The 23,302-nt window shown below is 29.9% G+C and overlaps 1 protein-coding gene across 1 annotated transcript in view; it reads right to left on the bottom strand.

Annotated features, from left to right (window-relative positions):
- Nucleotides 1-20,656, bottom strand: part of LOC129965847 (phospholipid-transporting ATPase ABCA1-like) — a 54,937-nt gene extending 34,281 nt beyond the window's left edge. Inside the window, exons 1-5 of the mRNA XM_056080072.1 lie at nt 20,507-20,656; nt 8,489-8,858; nt 7,077-7,298; nt 5,250-5,356; nt 1,077-1,232 (exon numbers count right to left, since the gene is read on the bottom strand). Coding sequence (XP_055936047.1) covers nt 1,077-1,232; nt 5,250-5,356; nt 7,077-7,298; nt 8,489-8,834 — 831 coding nt within the window. The 5' untranslated portion in view covers nt 8,835-8,858; nt 20,507-20,656. The remainder of the gene's footprint in view (nt 1-1,076; nt 1,233-5,249; nt 5,357-7,076; nt 7,299-8,488; nt 8,859-20,506) is intronic.
- Between the last annotated feature and the right edge of the window lie 2,646 nt (nt 20,657-23,302).

Raw genomic sequence — 23,302 nt, 5'->3', positions numbered from 1 at the left:
GTCAGCCATCTGACTCTCCGACCCGCCACGAAGGCACACAGATTTAAACCATAAATGACCGGACCGCCGCAACAGCAACACTGGCGGGAACTGGGGTTAAATCCTAAGGACCATCACCGGCCACGGTACAACCCTCCCCGAAGGGAGTACGTCCCGTCATCGATGGAAGGAGTCAGATCCCCCACCTATTTGTGTACCTTCTAGGGTGGCGAGATCCAACCACCATGCCGGAAGCATCTCATCCTAATTACGAGGTGGGGATTGATCCCCGGGGGTTGATTCTTGAGGATAAATGAAAATTGATATCTAAATTTATTTTCTCATATTTGCGATGGTATTTTTGAAAACTGCACCATACAAAGTCCTCTGATTATTTGTCAATCACAATTAAACAAACAATATTGAAAAGTTTATATATTATTTAAAATTTTAAAACGAATAAATGAAATTTTATATTTTTAGGAAACACAATTAAACATTTTAAAATTATCGTATATTACCACATTAAAAAATTATGCGTTTCGTAGTGTGACAGCACATAACACTGAATACCTGTCTGCTTACAAAGTTATTGACGAAGTTTCATAGTTACGTGTGCTGCATTAGTTAATAACAATACTAGTGAATTAAACATGTTAATTACATTTTCTGGAACAGTATAATAATGGAAAGGTTACTGCGTTTAAAAATCTAGATCCTAGTAAATTAATATTACTTTTAATCGGTGTTTATTTGTTTTTATTGTCAAAAATTTTAAACTCAAATTTTCCTCCTACATTTGAGTGCAACATTCGATCCTAGTTTCCTGGTGAAGAATGAAAATAGATATAATGTACTTTCTGAGGAAGTTTAAGTTCATGTCATAAATGTCAGAAAGCAAATTTCAGTTTCTTAATAAGCAACTTCTTACTCTGCATTCCGAGTCAATTTCTTTTCTTGTTTTAAATTTCCTCGTTGTACCTTATGTGTTTTCTTTTGAACTAGTAGTATATCTTTCAAAAGTTAGATTATTAAATTATTTATTTCCAGCTTATTAGATTATTTCCAGCATTTTTTATAAGTCTTATTTAACGTACTTTTGATCCATTAGCTTTTTCTTCAATGATTCTCCTGACCAGATTGAGTATGAAAACCAAATATCCGTAGCATACGACCCAAGGAATGAAAACAACGGCGGAGTAGTCCCTCAAAACATTCTTGTGCGGGGGATAAGGGAACTTTTGCATCCAGACCTGAAAGAATGTTAGACATTGACATTAATATTGAGTCTCGAACAAGATTGTTGATTCTGAATTTTATTAAGTTTTATTCCGAAAAAATTTTACAAACTTTTATTTTGTGAATATTTTTTGAGTATTTTTTTCATCGTATTCAAATTTTTAAAAGTGATATTTAGTACAAATATTATCTATTTTCATATTTGTTTCTTCACAGTAATTTCTGGAATTACTGTAAAATGTTATTTTTATTATTTAAAAAAAAGCAAAAATAATTTCATAGAGAAAAACAAAACCAATATTAGCTAGAAATCAGTATTTTCTTTTCCACAGAAGAATCAAAATGTGCCATTTATAAACAGAGAAAAATATTGCCCATAACCATTATTTATATAATTACAACTGCTTAAATGTTTACTCTTCCTCAATATAAATGTAAAGTTTTTTGCATTCCTGCTAGTCCTTTCAATGTTCTTTCATTCAAGAAAAATACCATAGTTATATTTCGTTTCGTTTGTGAACTAAAAGAATCAAAAACACTATCTGACCTTACGGACATATTACAGAATGCTTCCACTAAAATAAAAATTGAAAACCTTTGCTGCCTGTATTAGTCCAACCGCATTGTCATAGAAAGCTCAAAATATTTTTTTTTAAATTCATCACAGCTATTTTATTGGTTTAATTTTTTTAATTCGATCATCCAAAAGAGGCTTCCGAATTTGCCCCAGAATATCATACAGTATGCGGGGGAGTATTTCACGTTTAAATGAGATTTTAATTTGAGTGAAAAGTTTAAACAGAAAGTTAATATTTAAAAGGCCTAAGAAAAGTGATATCAAATGTTATAATATTGTCAAGAGTAAATTTGGGAAAATATTTTAATTTTTTTCATTTGAGTGAAATGTTTGGAATTCCTTTTAAATATGTGTCACATAGAAGGCATTAACTAGCAAAGAATTTCATATCATTATGCGCATTTTTTTTTCTTTTTGAAAAATTTGATTTTGGCCATGAGATTTTCGAAAAGTGATTATAAGTGCATTTCTATCCGTCAAAACTCTCTAACTGAAAAAAAAAATCCTGTTCTAAAAATGTTGTCCTACAATTTCAGATGTATTTGTATGGTCTATTATCAGAATAAGGTATTGAAAATTATGTTTGAAAACATTTTATCTTAATTATTAAACTTGAATACATTTTCCGATAATATCAAGCTCACGAACGCCAGTATTTAATATTTTTCGAAAACCAATTACCACAAGCTATTGTATCCTACTTCGTTTCCTCCTTTATTTTTTAAAATTTTCTATAATCTACATTTTTTTTAAAATTGATTATTGCATTGAAATCTATACATTTCTATAATCCACTATCTTGTTTTGAGTAGCAAATTTATCAACTCAAAATAATAAAATTGCTGTCATGCATTTTTTCAATGTCAAAATGAATCACAATTCGACTGGAATAAAATGAGAAAAAATAAAATTAATAAATGAGCAGTTGTATTATTTTCCGAAGTGACACCATTTAATCCTTCAAAAATGGATCCAGGGCGAAAATAGGAAAATACTTTTAAGCAGATTATATAAAATAATGTTACAAAATATTTTTAATAAATATATTACAAAAAATTATATTATAATTATTAAATACATTACAAAATATTTTTAATAAATATATTACAAAAAATTATATTATAATTATTAAATACATTACAAAATATTTTTAATAAATATATTACAAAAAATTATATTATAATTATTAAATACATTACAAAATATTTTTAACAAATATATTACAAAAAATTATATTATAATTATTAAATACATTACAAAATATTTTTAATAAATATATAACAAAATATTTTTGGATTTAAAAAATATTTTCGTAGCAATGCACAGAATAATTAGAAAAGAATACCTCAATTTTGTAAAACTATATTTACAAAACGAAAATCAAATCCCATTCCCAGTTAACCTATCATTTAAAAAATTAATACTGTAAAATTATAAGTACTATAAATTCCTTAATTTTCATTGTTAATGACACATATCGAGTAAGTATTTAAACTGATCTCGCATCGTCAGCAATGTAGTATTTCAGAAGGTTACAATTATTTTCGTTTTCGGTTGCTCAATAGAAAAAGAAAGCGAGTGAAAAACAAGTCAGTTAGAGCGATCTTTATTGAATATTTTTAATAAATTAATGAAAAGTGATGCACTTTGTATTAAACTAATCTTTTTTAGTGACGAAAAGTTGGAACTTATCATATTAACTAATTTTGTCCAAACCTTTGGTACATACAATGTTTGGGCGTGATGATTATATATTCAAATTCACCGATCGAATTTAGTGTGCTGTTGAGCTCTCATATGAATAGACAGATCACTAAAAACTCAACCAAACGATGATTTTTTTTAAAAAAAAGTTGATCCAGATCTTTAATTTTAATTGTAAAAAAATATTGCTAATTCCATTAATTTAGCTTTGTGCATTTCACTCTATCTACACACAGACGGCAGGATTTATTTTGCTGGTTACATTTTATAGTCATCATAGTACAGACAAGTATAATTCTAAAAATGCGGTTTGCGGATTAAGTGAAGTTTAAAATTTAAAAAATCCTCAAAATCGGGAGGTTGAATTTTTTTACTATTCCAATATCTTTTGCTATACTTGGATACGAGACAATAAGAAAAAAAGCCTCATATCGTAATGAAAACTGAACCTAGTATACAACAGAATGCTCCTTTCACAGTGATTTTTAAGATAGTAGCAGAGGCATAGCTTTTAAAAATCGGGGCATTCGCTTGAAATCATTCTTTATTTCATGTATTATACGAGGGATTTTTTTTTCATACCCCGATAGACATTGAAAAATGAAAAAAAGTAATTTATTATATATAATAATGGTTACCTTTTGACATGATCAGGGGAAAATTCGGATATTTGTCATATCGGTGAATCAGGTTTCCGATTCCTTCTTCGGTTAAGTTCAGTTTAGTTTGGTTGTATTAATGTCCCACTTCAAAGCAACTCTAGGGATATTTTGGAACGGACTTCGTAATTTTGAACCGGGGTCAGATGACGAGGACGACGCCTGAGCAGGCACTTCCTCTCCAAACTTCTATTCCATTTGGCCTCGGCGGATTTAACGTGAACCAGACCCGCTTATACGACGGTTCTTCGGTGGAATTGGATCTTGAATCTGAAGCTCTACGATTCCGAAGTCGAGACCTTACCACCAGGCCACCACGACCCCTTCCCTCTTCGGAAAAGTATTGCCATCGGTGATTTGATACAAACCTTAACGCTCCTTTAAAGTTCCTCATTAGTCTGGAGTTGTTAGTTTTGCATTGTTGCCAGTTTTTCATTTCAAGATAGAGATGAAAATCATTCTCTATTTCACTAAATTGCATTTTCCATGAAGAGACGTAAGGTTGCAATATTGTCGCAACAGGAGATCTTATACAACGAACTAATCAAGTCCTCCGAAAGGAATGGAACATGCTGGAATTCCAGGCAATTAACTGATCCCCCAGATTGATAAAATTGCGACTTTAGAGGGTTAATATTTTAACTTTGCTGTTGCTTATTTTTTCCTTCAAAAAATTAAAAAAAAAACTTCTAGACTAACTTGGTGCATTAAAGAAGTGCTAAGGTCCATTTCACATGACTGTTGGCAACATATTTTCGAAGAGCTTAAGATTAGTGCTGATTAGTGCTAAATCCCATTTCATATTGTTTGGTGACAACTGTTTTCGATAGGGTGTAGGGAGCTTAATACAGCGATATGTCAAATGCCTGAATCTTCACAATGATTATGTTCGAAAAATAATATTTATTATTTATAACTTTTGGTAATGAGTTCATTTTGTTTCTTTACACACCATTTTTTATAATCTATAAGAGTTTGAAAAAAAATGCTCTCATATAATCGAAAATCATTTGTGTGATTTTTTATGTAATTCTTATTATGTAATTTTTAAAAAATATATAAAAAAAACTCTTATGAAAACAATCACTCACTTTGTAATCGCTTAAATCAAGAGATTTTCCCTGTTCAGCAGCTCTTCTTTGAACGAATGTCCCTTCAACTGATGCTTGCCAAGCGAGGAAGTAAGTTCCTTTATATACTAAAATGACATGTGAAGAAAAAAAACATCTCATTTCATCACCACTATCGTATAATATCTGTGTTTAATCTATTTTCTTCAACATATCTAAATATTTTTAATTCTAGTTTTCATATAATACATATAAGAATTTCCTTCATATGATAATTCCTTTTTGTCCTTTACGTGTATACAATTATTATTAAATCCATCATATCCATTAATTAAGAAAAAATACAATGTTAAATGAAACTGAGAACAAAGACAGTACTACATAATTTTTCATAAAGCCATTCAAAATTATTAATATAATTAGATTACAAAATTATTAAAAAAATCATTTCCAATTAAATTAACTTTAGTAGTAATGAATCAGTTATAATTTATGAGCAATTTGCATGTTCTTTTTTGCATAGGTCAACGACTTATTGTTTTTTTTTATTTAACAAATTACTATTCAGAAAACTCCATACTATTGATGTGGTGCGGAAGCTAGACTAAGATGTAGATCTGGTCTTCTGAGCAGCCTTTGTGGCATGTTCTACACATTTATCTGGTGTTTTTTTTTATATTCTTTTCGCTGAATATTATTCGAACCGAATCCTTCGAACGAATTAGTATCGAACTTGAAAAAAATAAGCAATTCTTTTTAATGACGAAACGCAGTTGAATTATAAATGTTCAGCTTTTTCCACAATTTCTACCATTGATATTCTCGAGTATTCTTCAACTAAAGTACTCACTGTACTATCATCAATGTTGAAGGACCATCCCTATCGTGATAGATCTTCCGATATAAATTCAACATTACTAAATTTACCAAACCCTTTTTTCTCTGTCTACAGAGCAAAAAATGGTCTAAAAAAGCATGTTGAAGGGTTTTTTTTTTTTTTTAATTCCAACACCTCACATCTTCCCAAAATTCATAAAGCATTACAAATCTAACTCCTCTATGTCCATTTTTAAAAAATTCAAAACTCAAAAAACGATTTTTTTAAATATTCGAAGCTGTAGAACAAATGGCCCTTTCATTTTACAAGTTCAAGCAGATAGCCAAACAAAGTATCGGCATTTGCCTTTAAAATACATTCTGTGAAAAACGGCACTAAATTTTACAATGACCTGATATACTTCGCATTTTTACTCTCACAGTTAGGATTTGCAAACATGCTCTTAGTGTTAAAATGATTAAATAAAAAATAATTAGTTATCAATTCTTAAAGTAAACGGGCAAATTCTGGTAAAATGCTGAATTGCTTCTACTTTGTTACATGAATTAGCTCAAGACTCATTTATTTTATGATCTAGAATCGTCCTATCTACAGATCTTGCAGTTTTAGGGGCCTTGGTTGGGTTTAGGAACTTTAGATTACATTTTTAACCTCAAAATTAATTTTTAATAGGCTAAAAGGCAATTTCATATCATGTGCATTCAAGTTCATTGTTATTTTCTTACTGAATTTATTATAGATGCGCCAAGTTCTCTTATTTTACAAACATACACAAAATTAAACCATGTTTACTTGTTTAACAAATTCGAATAATAAAGGCTTATCAAGAAAGATACTTCGAAGAGGAAGATACTTTTAAAGGATACTTCAACTAATATAGTTTTTAGTTTTGTGATTTTTACGAAATTATTTTCTTAAAAAATATTATGATTTATTAGTGATTTATTAAATGCGTAAGAATCGAAAATACTGCTAAAATGCACCACATAAAACAATGAGAAATAAAATACCATCGAAATGCCATTTCGGCTGGTTGCCCATTTTATATTTCAGTTGGGTCTTAAAGGTACTTCCATAACTAGGTGCATATCGAATCTTGTAATCCAGTGTTTGTGGTATCCTATTGCCGAAGTTCTGGAAAATAGTCCCAATTTGGATTGTATAGGGACTATATCTTTGTTGTTGGACGCAATAACTTTCTAACTCCTTTTCAGTGTCTGCACCTCTTACAGCTGAAATAAGCAATAACAACAGAAATGAAACAGTTCTCATTTTTTATTACAAGTAGTGAAATAGCGATAAAAAAAGAAGTTTCTTTATTCATTGCATAGCAAAATTGAAGGGAAGGAAGGAAATGGAATTCATTTTAAAAGCAAGGCATTGTCGTTTACTTTATTCTTGCGATATTTAACAGCAATTATCAGAGATACAACAGTGAAGCAATATACATTAGAAGGAAAGGCTTTTTATCTAATGGAATCTTCCAGGATAGGATAGAAACATAAACATTAAAACATTTAATGTTTTTTATTCTCTAAATATTGTTGATTGGTGAGTCTATAAAATTTATTAATAATTTTCACAAGAAAATTCAATTAAATCGTACTTTTTTTATCAAAACTTTGAAAATATAAAATTGAAGATCAATTTTAAAATAGTTAAAATAGATAACTAGTGTCAGTGGTCTTTTCTGAAGTTTCCCGCATAGTTTCGAATAAAAAAATTAATTTGCGTTTTAGACGCTTTTTTTCTCAACCGATTGAACTATAATTGCAGTCAAAGAATCAAGTTCCGTTGATTGGGTACATAAACTTTCTAATGCAGACAATCCTATAGGATCATCGCGCAGTTGAAAACGTCAATGTCCTGTTCTAAATTTCTCGATATTGTAACTTTATTTTTTTATCTGTTTTGTAAACTACATAGATATTAAACAGAAACTTTCTACTTTAGCATTCAAAAATAGAAAAAAAAATATATGCAATTCAATATCTGATGAAACAATGAAAACGATTTGAATTTCAGAGTAACAATGTAATATATTGTTGAAAATACAAAAAAAAAGTTAATTCAGAAAAAAATTCGCAAAAATACTAAATTGGTATCATTAAAAAGTTATTTTTTTATGTCATCAAACGATATGAAAATAATTTTTGTGCGCCAAAAAAAACCAAAATCCTGCTTAGTTTGCAATTGATTAAAATTCTAATTAAAATTTCAAAAAACTCGCTCGGAAGTGCACATTCCCACCCTCCAAGATATATATGCTCCAAATTTGGTAGTTCCAGGTAAAGCAGTTTGACCTCTAGAGCGCCATCTCACACACACAAACACATTCATCAAGATTACGGACGCATGACAAAAAAAAAAAGTTGCACATTTATTTAATTTAATTTTAGAAATCAAAATATTTTTCACATACTTATCCGGCCTTCGTACAATGCTCTTCTCTTGAAGAATTTAGCAGACTCATTCATGAATTGGCCGGCTAAATCGTTATTAGGTGTATAAACCAATTCCACGGGACGGTCGCTACGCCGTGCTTGTCCGAATGGATCAAAGGGCTCATAGGTTGCAAAATCAACCCAAAGGTTTCCTTTTGGCTTGTTAACATCATAAGTTTGTTGTGCTTGCATGATGCAAAGTATGGAGGCAACGAAGACAGGAATAACAATTTCAAAAAACGTTATGATATAATGTCGTTTTCTAAGGAGAAGTCCTTTGTATAACAGAATCACGAACTGGCGAAATCCACTGGTTGCAACCATTTTCGAAAAATATAATGCCAAAGCCTGTAACGAAAGAATGACAAATGCTAAAAATTAAGGCAGTTTAATAATCTGAATCTTCTCTTCTGCAAGACGTTTTAGACGCAAGAAAAGATTCTGATAAACTTTAAAGATATCAGCATACCGAAACACACAGGAACAGAAGATGATGTCATATAAATACGATACAAAAAAAAGCAGGAGTGATTCTTTTTTTTCTAGTATAAAATAAACAGTTTGTGAATAATGGCAAACAAGTATTTCGAAAGATATGAAGTTTCGAGTAAAGTAAATAAAATTAAAAATTAATTTAAAAGGAAAATTAATTTTCGGAATAATACATAATAAAATACAATAATTAAACGGGACTTAAATTATATATTGAAATAGGAAGTAAAGTATAAAATGTACTAAATATAAAAAATTTCATTATTATTAATAGAAAGTAAAGTATAAAAACTAAGCAATTTGTGAAAAGAAAAATATGAAATTAAGAACTTTAATTGATTATAAAAAAATTATGCCAATCCTATAAATTAAAAGTCTTCCGGAACGTACATGAAAATATTAATTTTTTTTAACGAAATACATATATTTTTATATTTTTGATCCCTCTATTAGGATAATATCACTTCTTATACTTACAATCCATATTGTGGTGCAGGTTTTTGAAAAGGCGGAAGATTCATTTCGTGAAATGGCAAATAACTGTACCGGGGTGTCATTTTTCTCGGAAATAAATGCTAGAAAATGTATTTTCTTTTTTCCTGAGCACATGACGAAAAATAAATTATGAGCGTTGCCCAAATAAAAAATGGATACTTACGATTGCATCAGAATGACTGCAGTTTTAGCAGCGTCACCGGACAGGGATATAAGGAGCGGTAGGTCTGGTTTGTTTTAATGGCGCAAAAGCCATACTTGGCCATGCTGCGCAAAAAAGCATGACTTGTCTAAATATACAATGTTCTTAGTAATACTAAGAAATAAAAAAAATTAAAAGACAATCTCAAAGGAGCTTATCAATTCCAATGTCATGTAAAAACAAAAATAAGTTTGGGTGGGGATTATCTCCCAGCAAATCTTTTAATTCAATATCATTCTCACCAAAATGATTACGTCTAAATGTATTAAAACTAAGGCATTACACCAGAATATGCTTAATGGTTAAATGACAATGACAAAAGGAGCATGTAGGTGCTGGTTCTGAATTGTGTAGATGTTTGTGTGTTAATCTAGTGTGTCCGATTTTAAAACAATTTAATAGAATTGATTGCCTTCGGCTTAAATTATTTTTTGTAGGTCTTACCAAGGGCTGAACTTCGTGTAGCCTATTTTTATCTTGATGGTCCCAAACACTTTGCCATTTTGTCGCAAGTTGATTTTTGATAGCTTGCATAGCACCATTTAAGGGAACAAAATTTCCAATTATTGCTGTAGAGCTTCCAGCAGCCTTATCAGCTTTTTCATTTCCCTTAATTCCTGAATACCCAGGAAACCAACAAAATATTATCTGTATGCCTTTCTCTGATATATAAAGATAATAATCTTCACATTTCACCACTGATGGAGGACTTGAAGGAGAAATATTTCTGAGAAAACACTTTTGGAGTCTGTATATAAAATGTTCCTTTTATAATCCTTTTCTGCTATTTTTATCAAAGCCCGGTATATAGCGTAAATTTCCGATGTGTGTGAAATTTCCAATGATGAAGGGGCACGATAATTCATGCTTAATAAGTCTTGTAGATTTTTAAGTCCCTATGTACGGTCAGATAGATTTCTACGAGACGTGAAAAATTTGATACACATGCATAATGTTGGTGTAAGGACCACATTCTCAATTTTACTCCATCTATCTTGTTGAGTTTTATGTGTCCACGGAAATGTGTTTTCCAGACTCAGGGAAAATGAAATAGAAAAAAAAATTGAAATATAAAGATTTATCAAAACATTGAGACCAAATATTTTTAGGCGATTGTAATTATTTCTCTTTGTATACACACAGGAGAAAGTAGCACTAAAAACGTAATCAACATCTGTATCGGCATCAAGGAGAAGGCTATAACAGATGTATAAGCAGGCTATAACAGGCTATAATAGATGTATTATAAGATCTAAACAGTTTTTAAAACTAATAGAAATGTTTCCAATTTCTACATCCTTTTTATTCTCAATTATTTTCATAAAAAAATATTTTTTTTTCTTTGTAATGCCTATGTGAATGAATTGTTTTACAAATTTCTCACTTAAATGTCGTGTAACTTCACAATTAATAGTATAAAGTATATAATATTAATGTCCTTTCCATTTCAGACACTTCTTCCCCCTCCCCCCCCCAACAAAGTTATCATTGTTAAATTATAACAAATCTTCTTTAAAAAATAATGAAAATATTCATTGTAATAGATACTATTGACTGTAACAATACATATTACGAATAAAAGGCCAACAATATCAAAAATATAGCAACAGAATAAACAATGAAGACAGCAGTTGGAGTTTTCTGTTGGGAATCATTTGTGATTTTGAAACTCGAGTTGTTTGTTTAATCTGCGTTTCTTATTGCATATTGAAAGCTTTGATATGGATTTGTCAATGACTGTAGCTATTGCTGCAACTGTTTTTGGCACCTTGTTATTTGTTTATAATTATCTGATGATGTTTTGCTCGTCGTGTATAATACCAAAACTCGGTGACATTGGACTTCCTGCAGTGGACATTAATCCCTTGAAACCACCAGTACGCAAATCCATTCCCACTGTTCAGTCCGTAATGGTGTTTAAGATGTGTCAAGGACTGGGAATACCAGTTAAACTGGCTGCTCCTACAGTGGAGAACGCACCGGAGGTTCACTCCGTTATGGTTTTTAAAATGTGCGAGGGGCTTGGCCTGCCTGTCAAGCTAGCCTTAAAAAAAAAAAAAAAAAAAAAAAAAATGTCACTCCGCATTGGGTTTTTTTCTGGCCTTGAACTGCTTATTGCATCAAGCGGAGTTCCTTTGGAATGAGTAACAAAATTTTCTAACTGCAAGCAACAATAGTATCCATACATTCAAACTCAAGCAATAGCCTCAATAACTATCTCCACGTCTATCATCTGTCTTCATTTCTTGCATCTGGAGCTTCTTGCAGCTGTGATGGGAGGGTTGGCGGTAGGGGAACGAGAGTAGCCCACCTCCACGTGGTGTTCCCCGGGCAACGATGCAATTCTTTTTGATAATTGCATTGGCTAAGAGGCTACTGAACAGAAGGGGAAGAAACGTTCTTAAATTGATCTGCAAAGTTTCTTATGGGAGTTTATTCATGAAATTTTACTTTTTATCAGAGATATTTACTTTTGAAACGAGAAAATTAATAACTGTGGCCAATAATTTTTTTATAAATGGGGTGGACGTGATTAGAATGAAATTGCACCCTATCGCAAGCAGACTTTTTCTCACAATTATTGGTTTATTGTCGTAAGTCCTGCAAACATCGTAGAAGAATAGCATCTTATTCGAACGTAAAGAAAATTCATTATTTATAATATATAAATTTAAAAGGAGTAAATTGATTAAAATAAAGAAAAAAATTTATTTGCAATTATAAACGTTTAATTATAATTTTTTTTAATTCAAATTTGCTTTTAAATTGTATAACCAACTTATGTATTGTAACTTTTAAAATTAATTTGCAAAAATTTAAATTCATCCTCTGGTAAGAAAAAATGTTAATTTTGCTTTAATAAATTGTTGTCTTTAAATATTTCGCAGGAAAAAAATCACCGATATATTTTGCTTAGATAATTTCAGAACTAAAACAGATTGACAAAAAAAAATTAAAATTTGTTTTTAAAGTTAAGAATAGCAATCTCAACAGTAAGTAACATAAGGGTTGTCCAAATAAAAAGTAGACACTTGCGATTGCATCAGAATAACTGCAGCTACAGCAGCGTTACAAGAACAAGGATATAAAGGGCAGTAGGAGGTGCGCATTGCATATGGCGTTCAACAGTGAAAGTTGTTCGTGGTAGAGGAAATTGATCGAAACTAAAGTCGTGTTATACATATATGTGTCTAGATCGGAACAATGCACGGTAGAATGGTTTCTGAATCTTCGATTGCTCTGGACCACTCTTGATTGATTTCTTTTCCCAAGGGAACACTATCAATTCAACACAATACCGCTATTCTCTAACGAAACTACGAAAAGCAATCAAAAGCATACAGAAAGGCCTTCTCACACAACAAGTGAACCTTCTTTATCTGCCCTCATGTTTCCCTGAAACCAAGACGACCTTTAAAAAATTCCGTTGGAAAGTGTTGGAATACCCGCCGAACAGTACGGATTTGTCACCCTGTGACTTCCACATCTTTGGGCCACGTAAGAGAGCATTACAGGGTACACATTTCCATTCGGACGACGAAGTCAAGGAAGCTGTGCAGGACTTCCTTTGCAAGTTTAAGCAATTGCATCTCTTACTTTCTTGAAACGAGATTTCGCTCATGGGATTTCTGATTTAAAATACACGTCTTAAGCATTTAAAATCGTATTATAAAAAAAATTTCTGTTTCAAAATTTTCTTTAGTCAAGCGTGCTTATTTATTAACAAATTTACTCTTTAATCTGGTAAATATTGCATTGTAGAAACAAAAGAGAGCTTACTAATGATGATTAAATATTGAAAAGAATTAGAAATTTCATAGAGAACGATCCATTTTGCTGATCGCATGATTGCATATCTCACCTTTTATATGCATTTTAAAATTATTAAAAGATGTTCGTAATTTAATTGCTTAACTTCATTACCTAAGTATATATTTAAATAGATGTCATGTCGGCACGTAATAGACTTATAAATAGATTATAAATTACAGTTTTATTTTATAAAAATAATATGTAGGAATTTGTTTATTTTATTAAAGGAGATATTTATAGATTACTTCCTTTTTATACAAATGCGTCATTTTAAAATATGACGCTATCTGTTTAAACAAACAGTAAAAAAATTCACTTACGATTATTTGCTTTTAAGATAAATGTCAGCCGCATGTTCTGATGGTATTTTTAAAGGAATAAAAAAGGCCTCGTGTTTTCCTTTTTTTCTGTCATGAGAATCATTGCATTTAAACATCCGTTTTTAAAGCACTTGAAAATTTTTATATCAATTGTGACTTTAATTCAAAAAAAATTTCTGCTATGCTTGAAACTACATGAAACTACTTTTAGAAATTTAGGGCTCGATTAAATGGGTATTTAATTTTTTTTCTGTGCAAACACTACGAAATGGATCACAACGAAAGTTCGTACACAAAAGTCTCCTGAATATTCATTGAGAAAAGAAGAAAAAAATGGCTCATATTTTGCCAATGGGAGATGTGGAAGTACTGCAGTTGCAAATTCTTCAGCTGCCTGCATTTCAGTTTCTCAGGTTTCAAAGCAAATGTTCCAGCCTCCATAAAAATATAGAATCTGAAGGTCTTTAGTTGTATGATGACGGCACCTCTTATCTTTTGCTTGATCCTTTGGAGGGGGGGGGGTAGAAACATCAGAAATGAAGATAAGAAGCTTCTAATATAATTGTACCCTAGTCATTCTAGTGGGTACAAAAATGTTGTGGGATCAGCTACTCCCTTTGAATAAAGAGATGCACATCCTACTGGAGATGTTGTACCGTGGCCGGTGATGACCCTTAGGACACAACCAGAGTTTCCGTCTAGGCTGTTATGAACATTCCGCTCATTCAATATTCCCGTGTGCCTTCTGGCTTGTCGGAATAGCTGTTTATGGTTATGACGAAATGCCTTGAGCACTGCTGGAGCATTGGCATTTCCCATGCTAAAAGAATGTGACAAGTAACGCTTGATCTAATAAAGTTAGTTTCATTGTCACTAAAATCGTAATTACTCTAAAATAATAAAAATCTGAAATATTCTAAATTTTATGCAAATTATTAGTACTGCAGCATCAATTTCCTCTCACTAATAAAAAAATCTGAACTATTTGTTTACTCTGAAATAAGAAAGAATACTCAGAAGAGCGTGTGAGCATGTAACCAAATTTCTGTTTAATTTGAATCATTCAGTTATGTTTCATGGGAAAAATTATATTGCTAAGTATAAAAAAGTATCACAAGTTAATCTGAGCTGCTATTGATGTTATAATGTTACTATTGACTTATTCAAAAGACCTTTCAAGTTGCAATCCAGTTGAATAATTCATGGGCCCCAAAAAATTTAAAAATTAATAAAAAAAACTTCTACAAATAAAAAAATAAATAGATAATGGAAGAAAATTGTACTGAGTTTTATATTTCATCAATCAGTTATTTGCCAAACAATTGCGCATTTAAAATAATAGGTAAATTTTATTTTCGAGAGAAATTTTGTGTATTTCATAAGGAGAAAAACCTAGACAAAATCCCCCACTCACCAACACTATACCAGTTTTCATTATAAAGGAAATTCAATGACCCGTAAATAAACCATGAATGTCGTCCATTTTCCAAATGCATTTCCATATGTATTTCCAAATGCATATCTGTATGTGGGAAAAACGTGATAGAGTTTCTTATTCACAACCAGTGCATAATATCAAACGTTTCGATTTCATCCATTTTATTTCACCGCACACGAATTATAGGAAGGAAAAAAAAAATACGAATCGGTATTTGGAAAAGTCATACAAAGAGAAAGTATTGCAACCGTAAAAAAATTTGAACTTGAGATTTTGAAAAATCTCCATGCTTCAGACTTCATTGAGTCCAAAAAGCAGAATTAAGGCTGTCTGTCTGTGAATGCAACAATTTAAAAACGCTTTGAGTTGGAAGGATTAAATTTGGTATATGGTCTTCACTCAAAATTTGTAGATTTCTCTCAAACTTCCAATGTATATATTCACAGGATCCTGTATCCAAGCGCATGTGAATATGAAAACTACAAACCGCAAAGAACTAGGTAGATAAGAGTTGGTTCACAGATTGATCATATTAAGTTTAAAATCGTATTAAACTTAGGAGTAAATCGAACATAAAATTGATCATTTGTCCGTCCACATTTTCTAAAGCAAGTAAACGCAATCATTCAAAAACTCAACAACGTAATTAAATTAAATTTGATATTTAGTTTAGCACCTAAAAATGTAGATACTCATCAGATAAATTAAATTTGGTACGTAATCTTGTTTTTAAAATTTTAATTTTGTGCTCAATTTTGACTGCATTCAGTAGAAAAAAGGGAGGGGGGGTTCAAAATACAGTTTCTTTTTTCTTTACTATACTACGAAACACAGAACGCTTATGCGATGAACTCTGAAAATAAGCATTTGAGCAATCGTGATGTTCATGACTTTACCCAAGGTCCAACATTTAAAGCGAGGAGATTACATCTTTATTAATCATGCGAGGAAGTTTCGGAGAGACCATTTCCTCTGATTTAATATTGCATATGAAAGCTCATGGTGCTTTAGATGAATTATCAAAAGTTACCCCCTTTTTCACCATTTTTGAGAAATACTGCAAAGAAACTTATATATAACCCCTAAAATCTCAATTCAATCAAAATACGGATCTGTTTTTCCTTTTTCCTTCCAGCCTGAACCTATTTCACAAATTAATTTCACCAATTTGTAAGCTTAGCTATCCAATCAGAATATTTTATCAATATTGTGCATATTTAAAATAACATTTTCTTTTCCTTCGACAAAATGTTTTCTTCAAAGTTAGTTGACGTGACAAAATCAATATTGGTTATATGTAGGGCGTATGATGGATCCCCTCAAGTGGCTAGCATTAGCGAGATCAATTTAGTCATACAAATGATTTTTGACGAATTACGTCTTTTCACAACAACAAAAAATATTATTTTAAAATATGCCTGCACATTGAAAATAGGGCATTTTCCTTAATAACTTACTCTTGAAAAAAGTGGATATAAATTTACGAATAAAATTTGCGAAATCAATCCATTTCTTGAGTCTGGGACTTTTTCAAAATTTTATTTTGTAATACTTCCTGAAATGAGAGGTCTGCAGAGAACAGCTAATGATTGTGAGATAATTGTTTCGCAAGACCTGAACAATAATTTCCATTTGCAAATGATAATAATTTCCCATTATTATATGGTTAAGCCGATTTTGACGCTCGATTAAACTTTTCGTTTGAAGCCTATTTCATAATTTCTTTTGCATCTTCTTCCTTCTGACTGAAAGAATTTTTGGTGATATGGCGAACACTTTACAGAACATTTCTAATAACATTTTAAAACTCCATTAATTAATTAAGTGAAGCATTGAATTCAATGCAGCTTTAAAAAAAATAAAAGCTACATTGAAGCAGTCTGAAATCGTTAAATAAAGTAGCCTGAAATTTGTATGATGGTTTGTTTACATTTGATTGTTGCCATTCGTATAAATCTAAGTAAAAAACATGATTTCTGTGTAACGTAAGTTAGGATTATATATATATAGAATTATAAATAGCACATAGATTTTTTCAATTATTTAAGAAAAATTATTATTTTATAGAATTTTTTGACAGAGCTTTATGTTAAAAATTTTGATGTTCGCAAATGTAGATTTTAAATTTATTATATATTAATACTTAAAAAATTTCTTACCTAATATACTTTATCTCTCTTCATTATATATGTTTATACGCATATATGTATATATTCACAGGAAAAAAGTGTTGTCAGTAATATAATTATAAATAGACCAGAAATACTTAAAGTACTTTATTTTTTTAAAATACAGTGCTAAATTTAAGGATATCCTAAACAGATCATATTAATTGTTCCCAGTACTCATATTTATTCCATAAATTTTATTTTCTTGACTCAATCAGTTTTATGACATTTATATATGTTGCATACTAAATGTTCGGATTATAACTAGAATTCATTAAAGTATAATGCAAATTAAATGCACATTTTTATGTCAATTGTGGTCTTAAAACAAAAATCAAATAAACATAAATTAAGTTGACAGTTACTTAATGTATGGAAACAGGATAAATCACCCAGTGGGAGTGGTCTACCAAAAATTTTCTCACCTACTCTAATAAAGATGTTATCCCAAAGAACGCTTTGTTTAGTACTGGCGTACAATGGTTACGAAATATTACCCTTTGGAATTTAGCATTTAGAATTTAGCATTTTTATTGAACCTATCGTGCTATCCTTGGCGAGTTTTTTGGCGATCAATCCCTGGCATGTGGTTAAAAGTATCCGAAAATTGAATTTGTGTTCAGACGCGCTTTTCGTAACCGATGGAAATAAAGATTTGACACAAAATTGCACTTACAATCACAAAGTTCCATACCAAATTTTATATATTTAAGCCATTGCTTTTTTGAATTATCAGGTTTACAGGTTTCTAAAAGTACAGACTAACAGATTGTGAACCCCCTTGTTGGATGTATTTCAGACTTTCGTAGGTGTTTACACTACAGAGGTTAAATCTATGTACCGAATTTTATCTATCAAGCTCGCTTCGTTTCGTAGTATCGTGCTAATTTAAATTCGAACTGCTAGACAGAAAGACTTCCTTTAAGACGATACCAAATTTCATCCTTCTATTTCAAAGTGTTTTTGTGTCATCTGTATGGCACAGACAGACAGACATTTTTCAAAAATGTGTCTTTTGAACTCAGGAAGTCTAAAACGGGGAGATTCGTCGATATCTCGAACTAACGATCGTATTATCACACGAATTCACTGAAATATTCCGAAATACATATAAATGTACAAAATTTCTAAAAATTATTTATTATTTTTATTCAAGAATTATCTATGGAAGATCAGCAAATCAAAATGTAAATGAATTCCAGTTTTAATGAATGACATGTTTAATACGAAAACAAAATTTCACTAAACATTTTATGGCTTCTAAACCTAACATATTTCTCATAAAATAAAAATATATAGATACACATTTCCTTATTTCAGAAGAACATAAGCACATTTGTAATGGTTGATTATTAATGCCGCATACACCTAAATAAATATTTGGAAAAATGTTTTTTAAACAATTTATTATCGAGATGCGCGCAATGAATGGATCGAGTTATATCTTTAAATTTATGAGCTAAAATTCTTCAAATACATTGCCATTCGGTTCTGTATAAAATCCCAAAACATGTTAATTTTGCTTTGAACTCTGAGTTGAAATAAACGTTGACACAGTTTCAAAAGATTTCGCAATAAGACATCAATTAACGAGGCAAAAGAGAACTAAAAAACAAATAAAATACTTTAAAAAACTTTCCTTTTGTTGCATCAGCATTTAGTATCAACAAAATATTATAAATAAAACTTCTCTAATTACCAAAATGATGAAACATCAAATTTCTTTAATCCGTAAAATTGATTTGGAACAAGGCAAATTTGCTTGTGTGGCATAATAACACTCACAATTGTAAGAAAAGAATTTTTAATTAAACTAATATTTACAAAAACAAGTAATATAAAAAAAAATTAAGTTAATTCCTACTTTCGCAAGAATTGAACTCGCATTCTTCACCTTCATTTGCAAAACACTGAAATCCTTGCATTTTACCGATTGAGCTACTGCCTGTTGATTTCAATTTGCTTTACAAACTGCTAAAACTTTATTTAAAGTCTTAACAATTAATTAAATTTAACAATTAAGGAATTAATATTTGAAAAAAACTGTATTAATATCAAGTGTCATCCATTACGACTTTAAAAAAATGTATTTGAACTTGAGTGGATGAATAAAAAGTATTTTATTAACGATTGAAAATTTAAACAAGATATATAAATATATATAGGGAGAGTGTGAACTAATTGTAGGAATTGAAAAAAAGAGTTCTGAAAGAATTTACTTAAATTATCGTTTGCGTTTTCTACAAGAAATTGTTAAGTTGAGAGGTTTAAATTAAATCGATAGCTTTATTTAGAGGCATTACTTATACATATTTTTGTAAACCCAATATTCCTTAATAATAAGACATATTAGTAGAGAAAGCAAAACATTTAAAGTATTTTCTTAATTTTGTCACGTTATTTAACACACAAAAGATTTCGCAGTAAGACATCAATTAACTAGACAAGAACAAGAGAGAACAAAAGAACAATTTTTTTAAAATACGTTCCTTCTGCTGCATCAGCATTTAGTATCAACAAAATATTGTAAATAAAACTTCTCTAATTACCAAAATGCTGAAACATCATATTTCTTTAATCCGTAAAATTGATATGGAACAAGGCACATTCTCTTGTGTGGCAAAATAACGCTCACAGTTGTAAGAAAAGAATTTTTAATTAAACTAACATTTGCATAAAAAAAAAGAGTTCTGAAAGAATTTACTTAAATGATCGTTTGCGTTTTCGACAAGAAATTGTTAAGTTGAGAGGTTTAAATTAAATCGATAGCTTTATTTAGTGGCATTACTTATACATATTTTCGTAAACCTAATATTCATTAATAATAAGACATATTAGTAGAGAAAGCAAAACATTTTATGGGTTTTCTTGATTTCTTCACGTTATTTAACACAATTTGCTTGTGGCTAATAATAATCAACAAAATATGTTAGCTTTAAAAAATTCCAAATTTATTACAAAAATTTTCACATTTGGCTGCATGCCTCAAAGCGTAAACTAATTAAACCCACTTTTCTTTGTATTAACCAAGCTGTTTTGTTGAAATAATAGTAAATTTGACAACTTACTTATTACTATCTAGGACATCTATCTTCCTGCCTTTGTTGCAGACTTGTATGACGCTGATCCTGAACTGGAGCTTTCTTTTTAACTAAAATCAGTTTAAGGAAGTAACATTTTTCGTATTCAAAGAGTAACTTTTCAGTGTAAAAGGATGACGTTTTTTTATTGATCGAAATATTATGGATTATCTCAAAAGTGATAACAGCTGCACCTTGAAACTGACAGAATAACCTACTGCGAATATTCGAAATTCGTTCTTTCTCCGCTGATAACTCAGAAAAAAATTTGCATTGTTTATTTTTATCTTTTTTCTCGTTTATTATACTACATTAGTCGATGTTTTATTTCATCGAAAAATTTCATATGCATAATTCTTTATATATATATTATTAATTTATTCGAAATTTATTAATACGAAATAGTTGAAACATAGATACATCACTTTATATTATATATTTCTCTATTGATATTTTTATCTTTGACGATTATTGAAGTTTATATATGAATAATTAGCCATACAAATATAAAAATCGAAAATATTTAGAGTACAAATTGAAAATTTGGGCTATATCATAAAAGAATAAACTGTGCAAGAAATTGTTTTTAGTGAATATCTCTTTCTCGTAAATAAATGGCAACGGCTTTGGCTTCTACTAATGTACGATTTAGTGATTTATGCGTAAAATTTAAAAATAATTTTCATGAACATTTGTGGTTGGCATCGTTACTATGAGAAAAATTTCCTTTAAAAACATATCTAATATAAAAAAAATTTTGCATTTATTTTCAAATTTATTTCAGATTCCCTTAAAATTTAAATAATCACAATTTATTAATCATGATCTATCTTATATTTCCTCCGTATGTATAATTTTTTCATGTTTTTGTCTATGTTAGCAGAATTTCCATAAGTAAGATGACTTTGAATCCTTTTGGATTTGCCGAAGATATGATTAAAGTACTAGCTTTCGTGAATATCTTATCTTATCTCAAACCATTTACAGTTACAGATAAAAGTATCTGTTTGCATTTGGTTTTGAGATGGCAGGATAAAAAGCTATTTAAAAAGTAGAAAACTAAAAAAATCTGCAGTCCATATTATATTGATTTATATTTCATGAAAGCAAAATATCTAATTTAATATCATCGATAATCAAAATCTTTATCAAATGAAATGACTTTTCACCAAATCACTATTGTTTTAATTCTAAATATTTAAATCCTAACAGTTGTGTTTATTAGAATTTTGCGACAATAAAACTTGATCTTACTCAATTATGGGCTTATATTTACCTGCTCACATAATTACTCTCTCTTTGGTTTTCTAATTAATTTCCTTTGATGGATTTCGCCAAAAAAATGACATAAAACAAAACCATCGAGAGTGACCCAAAACATTCTAGCATACTCTCTAATATACTTTTTATATCACAGAAAACCTTAGTACAATAGTCATGAAATATTGACCTTTAACATGAATTGAGCACTTTTAATAAATTTATTTTATTGTGAGATTTTTTGGCGAGTTTTTTTGGCGGATCCCTGGAATGTGGTTTAAAGTATCCAAAAATCGAACTTGAGTATTAGATGCTTTTTTCCCAGCCGAATGAAACAAAAATTTGACACAAAATTACGCTTATAGCCACAAAATCCCATACCAAATTTGATATGAATAAACCATTGTCTTTTTGATTTATCACATTTATATGTTTCTGAAAGTATAAACCAACAGACGATGAACCCTTTGTTGGGTTTGTTTCAGACTCTGATAGGTGTTTACACTATAGATATTGGGTGGATCCTAGCACAGCCCACCTCTTGGCGTCTTTTTGAATTCTCGCCAAACGAGTGGCGATAACGTCGCCAATGTGGCAATCTAGACGGATTTTTATTTATTTTTATTATATTTTATTTTTTATTATATTTATTTCATTTCATTTATTTATTTATTTATTTTTATTTATTTATTTATTATTTTATTTTATTACTATTTATTTATTATTTTATTTTATTTTATTTCTATTTATTTATTATTTTATTTTAATATTATTTATTTATTATTTTATTTTATTATGATTAATTTATTTATTTTATTTATTTATTATATTTATTATTATTTCTGGCCTTCAAGTATCGTTTTTTAATTGAAAAATAATAATAATAACAAATATTTAATTAGTAGTCAACTTGGCAAGATTTCAAATAAGGTCGAAAAGAAGTGGGCCCATCTAGGATTTCACCTAGATGTTAAATCTGTGTGCCAAATTTTATCTATTCAGTTGTCTTTGTTTCGTAGTTAATATGTTAACTTATATTCGAACACCGGGACAGATGGACTTGCTCTGAACGGATTTTGTTCAAAATTTGAAAGAAATCTACAAATTTATTGCAAAGACGATATATCATATTTCATCCATTTAGCGCAAAGCATACTTGAGTTATTTTTGTCACAAACCAAAAATGTGGTTTTCGAAATTTGGAGATTCGTCAAAATCTCGGATTTGAATTTTTTTCAAAGATTTTCTCTATACTTCGTATACGAGAAAGTAAAAAAGCATGTATTGCAAATAATAATTATTATAAATCAGCTTTAGTATTTTTAGGGGGCGGGGGGGGAATAGAGCGCATTTTTCTATTTTATGTGGATTCCTATAGAAAAAAATTGTTTGCTTAACGAGTGATTCACATTAGAGTAATACTCGTTAAGAGAGATTCCATTGTGCTAGAGTAAAACTTTCAATATTCTCTTTAAAATAAGAAAAACTCCAGAACCATCCTGTTTAACCTTTTCATAAGCTTGT

This window comes from Argiope bruennichi, chromosome 4, assembly GCF_947563725.1.
Source record: "Argiope bruennichi chromosome 4, qqArgBrue1.1, whole genome shotgun sequence".
Lineage (NCBI taxonomy): Eukaryota > Metazoa > Arthropoda > Arachnida > Araneae > Araneidae > Argiope > Argiope bruennichi.
The sequence above is the reverse complement of the archived record's forward strand: the minus strand, read 5'-3'. Positions and strand labels throughout refer to the sequence as shown.